Source organism: Hippopotamus amphibius, chromosome 7 (assembly GCF_030028045.1).
Source record: "Hippopotamus amphibius kiboko isolate mHipAmp2 chromosome 7, mHipAmp2.hap2, whole genome shotgun sequence".
NCBI classification, from domain to species: Eukaryota; Metazoa; Chordata; class Mammalia; order Artiodactyla; family Hippopotamidae; genus Hippopotamus; species Hippopotamus amphibius.
Genome location: NC_080192.1, coordinates 94,099,516 through 94,114,540, shown reverse-complemented (window position 1 = coordinate 94,114,540; position 15,025 = coordinate 94,099,516). Strand labels below are relative to the sequence as shown.

Genomic DNA, 15,025 nt, shown 5'->3' with positions numbered 1-15,025 from the left:
AATTTATTCAGAAGTAACAAAATGTCAGACGACACTTCCTCTTTGCATTCTACCTCACCATCCAAACCTCGATGACATGCTCCATGAATAAACCCAACGTTTAAAAAACTCTGACTTCACAGCTCACTACAATGTGATTCATAAAGAACATACTTTCGTTTTGAACATCTTGTTACAGTGACAGAAAGACAGCTTAATTAATCAAAGACGCAAATAAGAGAGCCAAATGCACGACTTCTAAGCACCTGAGTTATATGGTGTGTAGTAAAAAGTGACTTCACTGGAAAGCCAGAATTAGGTTTTGCAATCTGGCGCCAGCTCCAGGAGTTCTCACTTTGGAAGCTTTTGCAAGAGTTTGAAGTCAGAGAAAGAAGGTAAAAAAATATCTACAGGAAAAGGGCTGTGATTTAATGTCAAGAAATCAGCCGTTGCTAATTTAACCCACGTGTCGCATGTCTGCCATTACCAGTTTGTCTTTCTGTCGTTCACCATGGATGAGAAAGCCGCTTCGTCCATTGCCTTCGGGGGGCATGACCTTACAGACCCCCACGCGACTGATCCCGCCTCCTTCCTGTGGGAACCATCCCCCGCTGGAGTCATCTCTGGTCATAACCACAGCCTTGACGCGCACAATATAGCTGTCACTAAAACGACAACAAGAAGAATGGGGCATGACAATGGTCTGGAGCTGGAGGACATGTTTCACAGTGCAAGGGGACCACAGCCAGCATTTTCGGGACTCATCAAAAGAAAATCTACGCCTGGCAGCAACCTCGAAAGGTAGCCCGTGTCAATGGTTAGGGAAAAACTCGAACTCTTAAACTCAATATAAAAGTACATTAAGAAAAAAAGCCTAGTCATTAAAAGATATTTGTGAGTCTTTGAGGACGTATGCAAGCATAACATGCTCTAGTTTCTAGGTAGAGGTATTAATAATAAAAGAAATGAACTTCTATCTACAGTTACGTTAGGAAAGACAAATCTGTTAACTTCAGAGGACATTATGGTTTCAACCCTTAAAACCTGGTTTATAATGAATGACCAAGGTTTAACATTTTATAAGGCTAATAATCTTCTGATTCAGCATAAGAAGAGGATAATGCACTCCCAAATCACAAATTCACCATGCGATCATTTATACAGGTGGGAAAATATTTCAATTCAAATACCCTTTACACATGTGTAACCTTCTGTTTATGGTTTTATTTTTTCCAGTCTAAACTTCAATTTCGCAATAAGTTCCTTTGCACATTGGCCAAAAATCCTCTTTCTCCTCCAGAGACCAGCTCTAGCTTCTTTTCATTCTTCAACACGTCTCGGGACACTTATTTGGATTTTCGGCAAGGCCATTAAATTCTCACTTGCTGTTTTCTTTCTTGGAATCACATTCCTTTTTAAAATCCTTCAAACATATATCCCCATCTTCTATGTGCCAGGAGCTGTACCAGATTCTAGGGAAACAAAGATGCAGAGTAACACAGAACCCTCTCTGTCTACCCTCCCAGGCCCAGTGCTCAGAGCCTAGCCGAGCAACCTGCCAGACACCACTCAGACTGTCCCTCTGCCCCACGTCCCTCATCTTACTCACCCCCAAAGGCAAAGCCACTCCGGTTCCCCACCACCCCCTGCAGCTCACCCACTACTGTGACCCAGCTGCCCTCCCACTGTGCCCCTGGGACTCAAGGGCCAACATCCCCTTTTACTTCCTAAACCCTTCCTTTCACACTTGTTTTCATTGTGGTAAAATACACATAATGGAACATTTACCATTTTAGCCATTTTAGGTGTACCATTTTGTGGCATTAAGTACATTCACATCGTACTGCAACCATCACCAGAACATCAACCATCCATTTCCAGAACTTTTTTCATCCTCCCAAACTGCAACACTGTACCCTTCGACACTAACTCCCCATCCTCCTCTCCCCAGACTATGACAACCACCATTCTACTCCCAGCCTCTATGCATCTGACTACCCCAGGGACCTCACAAGTTCCTTTCACTTTCTTAACCTAAATGAAAAGGCGCTCTGGCTGAGTCATGTGGCCCACGCACGTGGCTGCCTTCTCTCTCCTGCCCCTTCCCCGGCTCAGCCTAGATGCGGGGTAGGGTGTTCACCTCTACTGTAGGATATCAGCGCTCTCTCCAGGTCCCCTGAAGCTCACAAGTCTGACCATGCCCCCACTGCCCTTCTTCAGATCTCTGGGTCACATCACGTCCCCCACTTCCTTGAAGACATGAGCAAGTGGGCTTACGTCTCTCTATCGTGGAACTCTTCTCCTTCAATGCCCTTGTCTCAGCCACCCACGCCTAGGTCACTCTCTTGACCTTCTCGGTCTTAAGCACCCCCGCTCTCCAGCCACCATCTCCCAGCGGTGCAGCTCACACTCTCTAGAGTCCAGTAATTCTTCACCCCACTGGAGCCAACAATCTCTTGTGCGCTGTTCTCCACACCCTCTTGTTCTCACGTGATTCTCTACCCAACTTCAGTTCCACGGTCTATCATGAGACTCTTGCACAAAACCTACACACGTTTGCCTTCTCTTTTCTCACTGAAGTTGCCCAGCGAAATGCCAAACCTTGGTGAAATCCTACCATCTGCTTAACTCCATGCCCTCACTCAGGCTGTTGCATAAGGTTAGAGAGAAAGACCCCACTCTACTATGCTCACAGGTCTAGTTCTGAAATCCTAACCACGAAACCCAAGTGGGTCCACCCAGCATCGCTACATGTCCCCGACCCATCCCCACGAGGACTGTTTCCTGTGTCCTCCCACCCCCTCCCTCTCAGATGATGGGTGAGCTCGCTTCAATTTCAGTGAGAAAACAGACACACTCAGAAGAGACCCTGCACCGGCACCCACCAGCATGCCTGTTACTTGGTACCAGTACTTGCTGCCTCCTCTCCTTTAACTGTGGCTAAATCATCCATGATCCAAGCCAGGGCCAACAACGCCACTTAAATATTTCCTATGTGCTAACAGTGCCCCAATTCACATGTCTATACCTAGACCTCTTCCCTAAGCTTCAAATGAGTAAAACCAACTGCCTATGTGATTTCTCTGCTTTGGCATCTATCAGGCACCTTAATCAACATGTTTAAGATCGAACCTGTGATTCCCAGCACCTTCTGATCCTAATGGTTCTTCCTTTGAAATATATCCAGAACACGTCTCTGTCGATTGCAAAAGCCTCCTAACTGGCCTCCTTACTTCCACGCGTGGCCAACTTCTAAGAAAGTCGAAGGTTAGCAGATCAAGACATTCTATTTAAACCCTCCAATAGCTTCTTCTATCACTCTATGAGTAAAAGTCAAAATCTAGGGCTTATCTTACTCTCCTCCTTGCTCACCCCACTTCAGTCCCATTGTCCATGATCCTCCACAATAAGCACCCTACCCCAGGGCCTTTGCACTTGCTGTTTCCTTCACGTCAAACCCCATTTCCCACTCTTCTTTCCACACACCAACTAGGCTCATTTCCTTAATTCATTCAGGTCTCTGTCCAGGGTTCTTTCATTAGAGAAGACTTCTCCGTCCACTTTACATATAAAGTAGCACCCTCCACCCCTCTTAAATCTTCTCACCGAGCTTTGTCTCTCTACATGCTACTAAACAAGCATCTGCCCTATCTGTTTGCCCACTTTTCCCAACCAGAATGTAAACTCCATAAGAGCAGGGATTTTGCCCTTTTTGTTTACTGCTATATCCTTAGAACCTAGAGTGATGTCTTACATGTAGTGGGTCGTGGAATGAACGGGTTAAATAGACAATATTTGTAAACAGGTTTTAAAAAATTACTTGTAGCTAACAAAATCTCTGAGAAAATATAAAGTGTTCATTACTCATTTGCTTATGGGCCACAGCAGCTTAACTAGGACAGGCTAAAGATTTCCTTTTCATTCATAGGAAAATTGAATTTAAAAGGTCACATGGTTTCTATCATTAATCCATTCACCTCAGGATTTAACACGCATATTCCTTTAGATCACAGAGATTAAGAACATTTTATATTTGTTTAGTTACATACAATTTGAGAATATACTCCCCCTCCCCATTCCTCATTTATTCTGGAAAGACCAAGGGTTCCCAGGCTGTGTGATTCTCCAGTATGAAACACAGCTTTCTCAAATCTGTGAACGTACTGTGGGCTCATCGCAACAGGAAATGGCCATGGTGAATAACTGAAACTCTACACACCTCTTGCTAAAACAGGCTTTTACTTTTTTTTTGTTGCAGCTGTGTGCTTTTCTCCCTTCCTTTGAAAGGATTAAGTAAACACGAAAAAGGGAAGTTTGCATTACTTATGTTAGTGCCATAAACTTATTTCCAAAAAAGTATTCATTTATTAGAGATTCAAAAAGATAGCCCACTCCCTGGCTTCCAGACTCCAGGGGCTGTTAATGCTGCCCTTTGCTTGTGGTCTGCAGCATCCTCTTTCGTGCCCTGATTCCTCCGATGCCCGTTTCCGAGGGCACAGACGTCTCGGCAGCGCGCTGTGTGTGCTCGGGGTGGGGGGAAAGAAGGCCCCCAGCTCCTCTGGCAACACCACCAACAAGCAGCATTAACTGAGGCAACGGGCTATTTAAAACAAGGCAGGGGGATAAAGTGTTGCACTAAAAGCTGGATGTCTGGATAATCCAGCTGCTTGGCTGCTTGTCAACTGCTTCCTATCTGTGGTGTATTTACGTTATTCAGGCACTCGCCCCGCCCAGAACAGAAAGGACAATGACTTCTACTACCAAAAAGGTATAAAGAAGGAAAACTCCCTTCCCACCTTCCCTCCCTCTTTCTGGAAAGAATTAAACAACATGTTTAAACCAGATGTGGGGTTTGTTTGGGGGGTGAAGCAGGAAAGGCCAAAGCAGATTCGTTTCTTCATTTGCACAAGTAAAATGCTGCTGGTATGCTTTAGAAAATTTTCCAAAAACGCTATTATTGTCAAAAACAGCAACCACCTCATGCTTCTGAAAGTTTCAACTGTTAAACCAGTGTAACTGATTAGGACCTGGTGAAGCTCCAGGCGTGGGTCCAAACACCAACTGAATGGAGCCCTAGTGTCTAAACTTGAGTTAAACAGACCCTAAGAATCAATGTCATTACAAACAGTGTTTGCCCACCACCTGAACACCACCATATTCTTTAGATGCATTTTGAGTAAAACTGGCTTCTCCGAATTGTGCTGGGGATCTGCCCAAACATGGTTCCTTGAAGGACAAAGCTCTGCATTCCCCACCTGTGGCCTTAAGTGTAAAAACAGGACTTGCTGTCCTGTGATCACTCAACACGCTACAGAGGTAGATGACATCCCATGGCAGGACGGGGAGCAACAGAAAGAACAATTTCAAAGCTAGATTTTTATTTGGGGTGCTGATTCCAAGGTGGAACAAGTAGTTTTGGATCTCAGGCCTTTTCTGTTCTAAGTTCTCCTCAGATTCAAAGCAGGCCCTGTCAGGGCCATGTTACAGAAGTAAACAAAGGAATTGCAGGAAATGGTGATGGGGCAGCATTGTGTCTGTAAGTAATGTTCAAGCCAGACAGGTCAGCACTGCCTTGACCTTTCCAGTAGCTGAAGAAGCCTCTTTTTGAGCTTCAGTTTCCTTATTTGCAAAAAAAACAAAGAGAGTATACCATGCTGGGATGTCCTGAGGGTTAAAAGCAGTCATCGAGGTCAAGTGCATCATACAGAGAAGTTTGGTCAACTGTAGCCATCATAATTATTTTTTTGCTGAAAGGCTGACTTTACTTACAGAAACAGGTCCTTTGAAAACCAGCCTCCCTGACCACTGAGGACTGGGTGTCCTAACTGCCCGCCTTTTCCAGCTGTCAGAGAACAGAGCGGCAGGGAGGCTGTCAGGACTGGGACAACAGGAGAAAATCCAAAACGGACCTCCAGCAATTACTAATGCAAGGCAGATTTGTAAAGAACAGGTTTGAGCCTGCATTTCAGGCACACCTGTAGAGAATGATCCCATCTGCCATCTGGGGACTGGCCCTCTGCTCCTGCCCCTCCCCCTCCCCCCTTGGCTTCAGAGAGGGAGCCTGGAACTTTTACATCCCCCATAAATACTTCCCGGGCCCCCTCCTCGGCCAGCCCTTATCTGATTACAGGGCTCCTTTATCTCTCCATTATGCTAAACACTACATTCACTTCCTCCCAGCCCCCTTTTCCACCCTTCTCCACAGCACCAGACCTTGAGAGGGATTAGCCAGGATCCCGGCCTCTCAGGCTCCCTCTAGGCCCCAGCACCACCCCCAGCAGCCAGCTGAGCCAAATATAACACCTACCCTCCGGGGGTCCAGGGCCACTCTTCACTGTAATCACAGCCCCCCGGCCCACCCCCTAGTCTTCCTTGTGCCTACAGATTTAGAGAAGCTCTTTGATTTCATCCAATTGTATATATCACGTATTACATGTATGTACATGTGTGCGCATGTATGTACATGTGTGTGCATGTATGCGAAATATGTCTCTTCATCTTTTTAAAAAGAATCAAAATATCTCAGCAGAATCAAATGTGTTGAGAAGCCAAAGATATTGGTCATATTCTAGTTAAGCGGGTGGTGGTTTCTTGAGTATTATTATCAACTACTTAAGATGTTTTTTTAAAGTGAGCTGCTCTAGTTTTAGAAATTTATATAATCCAAACTTCATAGGCAAGGAAAGCTGTACATAATGAAGTTTTTTTAAAATTTATTCATTTATTTTATTTATTTATTGGCTGCGTTGGGTTTTCGTTGCTGCACACGGGCTTTCTCTAGTTACTGCGAGTGGGGGCTGCTCTTCATTGTGGTGCTCAGGCTCCTCACTGTAGTGGCTTCTTTTGTTGCGGCACACAGGCTCTAGGCGCGTGGGCTTCAATAGTTGCGGCACACAGGCTCGACAGTTGTGGCTCACGGGCTCTAGAGCACAGGCTCAACAGTTGCAGTACGGGGGCTTAGTTGCTCCAAGGCATGTGGAATCTTCTCAGAGCAGGGCTCAAACCCATGTCCCCTGCATTGTCAGGCGGATTCTTAAGCACTGTGCCACCTAGGAAGTTCCATAATGGAGTTTTATGCATGGTGGAAACGTGGGTTTTTAGCTCTGTACAAGCCCCTAGAGGTGGAACACTAACTCTGCCTACTTATTGTCAAACAAAATTTGTATTGTTTGTACAGTTAGGCCATTACAGTGATAAAAGCAGCTAGAGAGGTGAGAACCCTCAGGAGCCAATTCTGGTGAAGGCACTGGCTCTCCTCTCAAATGCTACTGAGCAGCCACTATGAAGCAGAGAAGGTGTTTCCTGAACATTAAGTGTTTGCTTCTTAAAGAGAACTGGCTTGCGTGGTATCAGACTTGGGGGAGCTAAAAAAGTGGGCTAAGATCACCCAAGAAAAAGGCTTCCCCATAGTTACTTAACATCCCTGAAATCAGCCATGAAGTACACTTGATGGAGAGTCACCTTGCAAACCGCTCTACCCCAGTATCTGCTAGCAAAAGAATCCACATACCTCGAACAGGTACTGACATAATTTTGAATGCATGGCACCAAGGCCCTCTGCCAGGGACCAGACCTACCCAAAGAGGAAAGCAGGCTCTTCATACAGTCTTCACAGTGTCCCTGCATTTCTGAGATGCTGCAGCGCATCTTGCCCATGCAACAGTCATTCCCCCAGAGGAAACAGCAGAGCTTTCATATGTTTTATCTTTGTGATCAATTTATGCATCTTTAAAATGGCATGCAATGAGTTTTCAGAATGGAACCCCAATATACAACATGGTACCTGGAAGGTGGTGGGTGCTTGCCTTGCAATGACTGGGGATGTAACCTTCACCCAGGAATTAATAAGGCTGAAAGCAGGGGTTCCTGCTTATATTGTGGAGTATGAATAGGTTTTCCTCCCTTACTATGTACTGGGCTCAGAACCTGGGAGTGAAGATAACTAGAAAATGTTTTAGGAATCCCCACTTCATTATTATTTTTTGGCCGCACCACGTGGCTTGCAGGATTTTAGCTCCCCAACCAGGGACTGAACCCCGGCCCTCAGCAGTGAAAGCGTGGAGTCCTAACCGCTGGACCTCCAGGGAATTCCCCAGGAATCCCCACTTTACTCTTGCATCATAGCCAGTAAGTTCTGCTGTCCTGCAAGGTCACTAGAGCCCTCCCTGTCCAAGTTCTACCCTGACCCTGACGGGGAGGTATGGGATGTGTCCATTCTCATCCTCACTTGCCCCATACAAGCCCAGCATCTTTGTTGTTCATGCTACCTAGCTACCCTGAAGCATATAAATAGACCTACTCACCCACATACTATTTGCTACTGCACATATTAAAAGGGGTTGTTTTCTCCATTATCATGGACACTGCCAGCACGACTGATATTTGAAATAGGAATGAGTCTGAAATTTAATAATTTACAAGTCATTCTTTAGAACCAATCCTAGCAAGCTGAAGTTTATTAGACGTGGGCCTCTAGTACTTTTATTTTCCTACTGAAATTTTAATACAAAAACACCCCTTCATAATAACTACTTGTGAACTCATTTTTATAAGTGTTTCCATGATTCAAAATAAATGCCCACACCTTGTTTATAATATTATCTATAATATTTTCCTTTACATTATCAAGTGCTGTAAAGAGATGCATTTTCCAATCTCCAAGCGCTACCTGACACTTTCAGGCCACAAGAGCCAGAGTAGCATGTGCACCTAACACCACTCTCTGGCAGGTGGGGCTGAAACACACACCCTGCAGATGTCCATGGGAATGGACACTCTGCCGGCTGTCCCAAGTGGAGGGTACCTGCTGTTCATGTGTCCCGTGACCCAGAATGGCCAAGAAAAGGAAATGAAGCCAAGACACAAAGGAACAAAGATCAGGGCTGGAAGTTAAACATGTAAGTTTGACAGAGGCCTGTGAGGCAATAGTTGAGGAAATGCCAGAGGTAATTATGGGTCCTCTGACATCCCTGCAGCCTGGAAAGGCTGACCAGGGAGCACTCTGGTGGCCCCCCAATCCCTCACCTCAGTGGCAGCCCCAATTCCATGGGCAAACCTTCACACACTGTGAACGGGAAGTGGTGAATACCCACTGCAGCGCCCAGGCGCACTGGAGGTTACCTTATAAAACACTGGTAGTTTTGGGGTTTCCTACTCAGCAACGTTTACAAACTTATATTAGAATCACTCCACTGCACTGTCTTTAAAACACAATTTAAAATTTAACCTCTAGGCTTTTATCATCTGTAGTTTGAACAAGCATAAATCCTCCACAGGAAAAGTGATTCCGCTAGATTCTACTTCTGTTGCTCTTGATTTTTTTTTCCCCTTTTTGGAAAAACCTCTTTACCAAAACCTTTTGATTTTACTTATTTAATATATCCAAAGTCTTAAGGATGGAGCTATAGTTCTTTTTTTCCCCTTCAACAAAAAAACTTTTCCTACCTACATTTAAATTCAGAACTTAAATTGAGAAACCACAAGAATACTATTGATAAATATATAATATTCACAATGATGGATCACTTATAACTGGGGCACAATAAAGATATGCTAATGTACAACCTAAAACCATAACACCGGGCAGTTTTAAACCTGGGCAATGAAGTGTTGGGTGAAGTATACCTTAGCACCCAAAAGGCAATTTTAGAAGTTGTGTCTAAGACAGATTTGTTCATGGCTCTTTGGCAACTCTCCCTGTGTCAATGTAACTTTCCCGAACAACTACCTCTTGAGGTGAGTAACGCACCCAGCTAGGAGAAGCAAGGCCAGGCTGAGGTCAAACCTGGAGAGATGGGGCAGGACAGTTGTGGCAGTTTATTGTGGGAAATGCACAATTGTGAGAGAGTAATCATTTTCTTCTTGAAATTTGAAGATTATATGCTCTAATCTCTACTAATAGCAGAAATCCTAATTTCCCCACCGTGGGGATTTAGGGAACTGGAGATTTCTGGGCACATGTGCTGCCCCTTAAATCCTAGGTGGGTTTCCTGGTTGACCGACCACTTGGGACCGCTGTATCCTTATCTGTCAGGTACCTCTACAGTGGATAATTACCTTAATAGCAGGCTCTGGGATGCATTTTAAATTATTTTTGAGTTTTAAAATACTGGTCCCAGGAAATTAACTCATACTATCCTCCACCACCAACAAAAATTCTTAGATTTGGAAGTAAATATAACACAATTAAAATTTTTTAATTTACAATTCCACTGAATTCAACAAAGTTAAAAATTTTTTGGAAAAGATTTCTTTTTAAAAACCCAGCATCAAATGATTCTCTGTGCTGTCGCAGGTGAGCATTATATTAGCACAAGGGGGACAACTGTGATTCAGACTCTTCCTTTCAAGCAAATCTTCACTAGGAAGGGCCGCCAGACCCACCTGGACGTGTCCCCATCCTGCCTCCACTTCTCGTCCCTTTTACCTGTACACCCAGGAAGCATATCTGCTATAGTTATTGAAATAACATAAACATATCCATGTACCTGTGTGTTTTATTTTAATGTTAATTCATAGCCTTATACATAGATTCTCTAACATAGTTAACATGGATATTTTAAGATCGCCTAAAACATTTTAGGAAATTATAGTAAGATTTTGTCACAACAGTTCAATAACATTCAAGGCAATCGATGGGAGATTTGGGTTATTCTCAAAAATCATCAAAACATGAATAACTTTGACATACACAAGCCACTTTACAAAATGAAATTTATCCTATTCAAACCAAAACAGAATGAATCTACTTCTTACAGACTGAAATGGTTCTGTCCTAAAGGGCGAGTTTCAGGGTGATCATACAGTGTGAAGTGGGGACAAGAGTCCGGACAGGCAAAAGGCCAAAGTCTGAATCTAGGTTTATGATTTTGCTTTTATTGTCTGCTGCTCTGCTGAGCCCGGAGTTCAGTGGGGTTCATGATTAATCACGATCAAAGGATTACCAACTTGAAACACACAATCACCCACCGCTGAAGAACCCTTTCTTCTACTTTTTTCTCCAAAAGCAATAATTTTCTTTGATCTTCCCTGTTTTACACACCCTTCCAAAAATGGTATTTACAACCCACATTTAAACACCCAAAGGCCAGCTAATGGAAATGTTAGATTACTAAACAAAATTAACTCCCACCACATTCAAGTACACATGTAATAGAAAAATTGGTGCTTCAAAACACAAATGGCAAAAGGAGTTGTTTAAAGTTAATAATCTCCAATTCAGGTCATAAACTGTAGCCCTTGAACTTCTGTGCCTGACTGTCTTAGAAACCTTCACTTTCTCAACGAATTAGAGAAAACAAAAAGGAAGAGAGAGCTTAACGATCACATGCTGAACTGATCAGGGACAAGCACACAATATTGGCAACTTACTTTGAAATGCATAAAGAAATAACAGCGTATCTCAGATGGACAGAGGGACGGATGGATGGATGGATTATGTGGGTGATAAGCAGTAAAAGTAAAATGCTAGTTGCAGGCTGGAGCTGGTGGGTGTTGACTGTGTATTTCTTTCAACTTTTCTGAATACTTGAAGATATAAGGAGAAAGAGTGAAAATTTATAGTGCTATATTCTAAATGGAGAGCAACACTAAACCTAGCAGACGCTGATAATGGTACTGAAAAGTCTGGTTACTTCTCCTCACGTGATCCAGGTCACATTTTCCATTTTTCACCTGCCACCTACCACTATCTACTCCAAAGCAAACCATGGGCAAAAGGTTAGGAAACTCCTTCATCAACCTATGTTAATAGCAAATTCTAAACCTACAAAATCCTTTGCAAGCCGGTCCTTAATAAGACCTACTCTCAAAAGGAGGTGATAGTTTAGCCCAGAGGAGGAGAGTCAGCACATCCTGTTAGTGACAGGCTGACTGGATTATAAGCCATTGGACATGAACAGCCTTTCAGGAGGCAAGAATTGCCGATTCATTTCATTCCTTTTCTTCTAGGATTCTGCCACCTCCCTCATCAGAGATGAAAAGCTGAACAAATAAAGCACACATGAAGCATTTGTTCTTCCTGAAGAATTCTGGACCTCTTCCTTTCCCAGGTAGTGACTAGAATAGAGGTGGGCCTGCAGGGAGAGTTTAGGTCTTCAGTTATCACTAGTGAAGAGTCACATAAGTGAGTTACACACTTTTTAAGCTAGAAAGAATCGTAAAAACCATCTACTCCAGACCCCTCACTTAGATGGAAAAATTAAAATCCAGACTGCAAAAGGGACTTGTTCAAGGTCACTGGCATTAGGGACAGATAAAGGACTAAGATCCAATCTCTAAACAACTCCCCCGGGCCTCTCACACTTTGTTTTAAAGGGGTCCAGAATTGTGGCAAAGGTCTCATATCTCAGCTAGGTCATCTAGAGGATATAAGAGAGGTTATTCTCATGGGTCTCCAAAAATGTACTGGATAGACAACTGACTATCAAAGGAATCCAAGAGAAACAAAGAAGTATCACGAACACAGCTGCGTGCAAAAATGGCAGAGCTGGGGGGTGGGCTGGGAAGTCCTCCTCAGTTTGGCAAGGTTTCACACCAGCAGAGGCAATCCTCATTTTTGGATGCACAGGGTGTAACTAGTGCCCTAAGTCAGCCGACTTGACCTCTGTGGCACAGCTCCTTCTCACTCCTGGCTGAGACATCCCAGACCCACTAAGCCCCAGTTTCTTCATGAATAGAATGAGGGGAGAGGGGCCCAATGACCTTTGAGGTTCCTTTTCAACCTTGGCCTCTTTATAACTTTGTGTTAAAAAACACTTGGCCGTAATGCTGAGGACTTTGCAAGTATTCTACAAAAGCATATCAGGAAACTTTCAGCAGTAAAATGCAACCGAAAACATCTTTCGAATCGAAGAAAAACTCTGAAACCACAAAGACCTGAAACCACGACAGACTAACAGATATGCATCCTCAGTGCAAGTGGTATTATGCAATTATAAAGCTCCCAGGAGCAAAGCTGGACTATCAAAGTACTATGAAAAGGCAAGAAAATGATAAAGTTGAGTTTTAATAAGTTTAATAAGATCCTTTGAACAAAACAGGTACAACCTAGTCATCCAACTGGGATTACACATCCACAAATGTGAGATTCTCCTTAGCCGCATGGAAGAAAACTGCCAAGAGACACTTACGGAGCAAATTCAGGCAAAGAGAAGAGGGACCTGCCTCTTTTCTCCCAAACAGTTCATCCTATATAAGCTTTATCATTTGACTCAAGACGGCCACTCTAATACCAATCTTTACTACTTTCAGAGAGAAAGGGGGAGAAATGTTGAGAAAAGGTAATGAAGCAATTGCTTAACTTAAACATGGGGAGAGACGTTTATTTGTAGACCTCTGATAAAGCAACCCTGTGTACTTCAGGTTTCACACTGGGTCCAGGCTGCTTCAATGTCACAAATGAGTTCTGGTCCAAAAGTTTTCTTGTAAATCAGCTGCTTGAAACTAGAACGTAATTTCCCCGACAGAACAACATAAAATGGCGAGCAGCAGGATTCCCAATTCACTCTATGAAAGCCTAATCGACTCCTAAAATACTTGAATCACAGATCTGTTCCCAAGTGGTTTTTACTGCCCTCTGACAATCTCCTCAACAGAAGCCTCCTTCCCTCCTCCTCCAGTGGGAACAGCCAGTTCTGCTCAGCTCTGGCTGGGTTTTGCCAAGAGCTTTTCTACCTGGGTGTGGGGTGGGGGAGAAAGGGCAAGCGAGGAGAAACTCTTAAACTCCCAATTTAGGCTTCATTTTGGGTCCCTGGAATTTGGCACTACTGGATCTTTTTTTTTTTTTAATTTAAATTCTCATTTTTGGCTGCTTTGGGTCTTCACTGCTGCATGCAGGCTTCCTCTAGTTGCGGTGAGCAGGGGCTACTCTTCGTTGCAGCGCAAGGGCTTCTCTTGCTGCGGAGCACAGGCTCTAGGCGCGCAGGCTCAGTAGTTGTGGTGCACGGGCTTAGTTGCTCCATGGCATGTGGGATCTTCCCAGCCCAGGGATCGAACCCACTTCCCCCCCATTGGCAGGTGTATTCTTAACCACTGTGGCACTACTACATCTTGAATAGCTCAAAAAAGAGCCAGCCTGACGATCACCTGCTAATAAGGCTGAGAAATCTTTACGCCTACACGAGCAGGCAAACCAAACACAAAGCATGTAAGTTACCCAAACTCACAGTGACTGGTTTAAAGGCAGTGTGACAATGGTACCAGTACCACTGCTTTAGGAATGCCAAACAAATGTCACTGGAGAAACTGTTCTTTTCTTTTACGGCGGCAGTGACTGCTGATGAGCAATTAGAAAGGCAGCAACAAGGCAAGGCTCACAGGACCATCAAACAGCAGCGAATCTTGACTAGTTCTTGACTTATACATAGGACAGGATTTGACCTACAAGGGCAATTTCCTTCTGAGGTATTACAAAACAAGAGCCATCCTCTTGGTACACGTGCTTCCATTAAGTTTCTTTCCTGACGTAAAAGGACTGGGAGGTAAGGAGAATGTGTAGGCCAACTAGCTACCAAGCTAACTCATAGTTTAAACACCATCTTCTTAAAATATTGTTTCACTTGTAGGACAGTATTCTAGTTAAATCTCGGAAAGAACTTCCAAGGAACACTAGAGCTAATTAAGAAGACTAATAGCCATTTGATTTCAAGACTCATGATCTTCACAGATAATTGAGAGCCTTGGAGGCTAATAAGCTGTTGAATTTGGGCTTTCCTGGCCATCACAATAAGCTCGTTCCAGGGAGTCCAACCAAGCTTTTGGTCATGCATTCAGCAGTAGCTGAAGACCATTGCCTGAGGGCAAGTCAACCAAGCAACCAGGGCCAACCTCTCCCTGCAGAGGAGAGAGGTTGCCTTAGAGGCAAGGTGGCAGTCTGTGTGGCCTAACCGATGCAATTACACCACCATGAAGCCATGCTGTGGCTGGATCTAGTATCAGGAAGAAAGGATGAAGGGTTTTCCATCTTAATGTCTGATCAAGAGGAACTACCCACAGCCCAGCTCATTCACCAGTGTGCTTCAGCCACCTCTCAGGACTAAGCTTACCC

General features: G+C 44.0%; 1 protein-coding gene across 6 annotated transcripts in view; it reads right to left on the bottom strand.

The window, feature by feature from the left end:
• The window catches only part of SPRED2 (sprouty related EVH1 domain containing 2), a 110,039-nt gene that overhangs the window by 30,175 nt on the left and 64,839 nt on the right, over positions 1 to 15,025 (bottom strand). For 5 of the 6 annotated variants that reach the window (XM_057742763.1, XM_057742765.1, XM_057742767.1 and 2 more), the window contains one exon: positions 467 to 644. In XM_057742763.1, the coding sequence (XP_057598746.1) occupies positions 467 to 644 (178 nt within the window). Of the gene's footprint in view, positions 1 to 466; positions 645 to 1,169; positions 1,452 to 15,025 lie in introns of all 6 variants that reach the window. The other variant, XM_057742769.1, reaches the window with a different exon arrangement.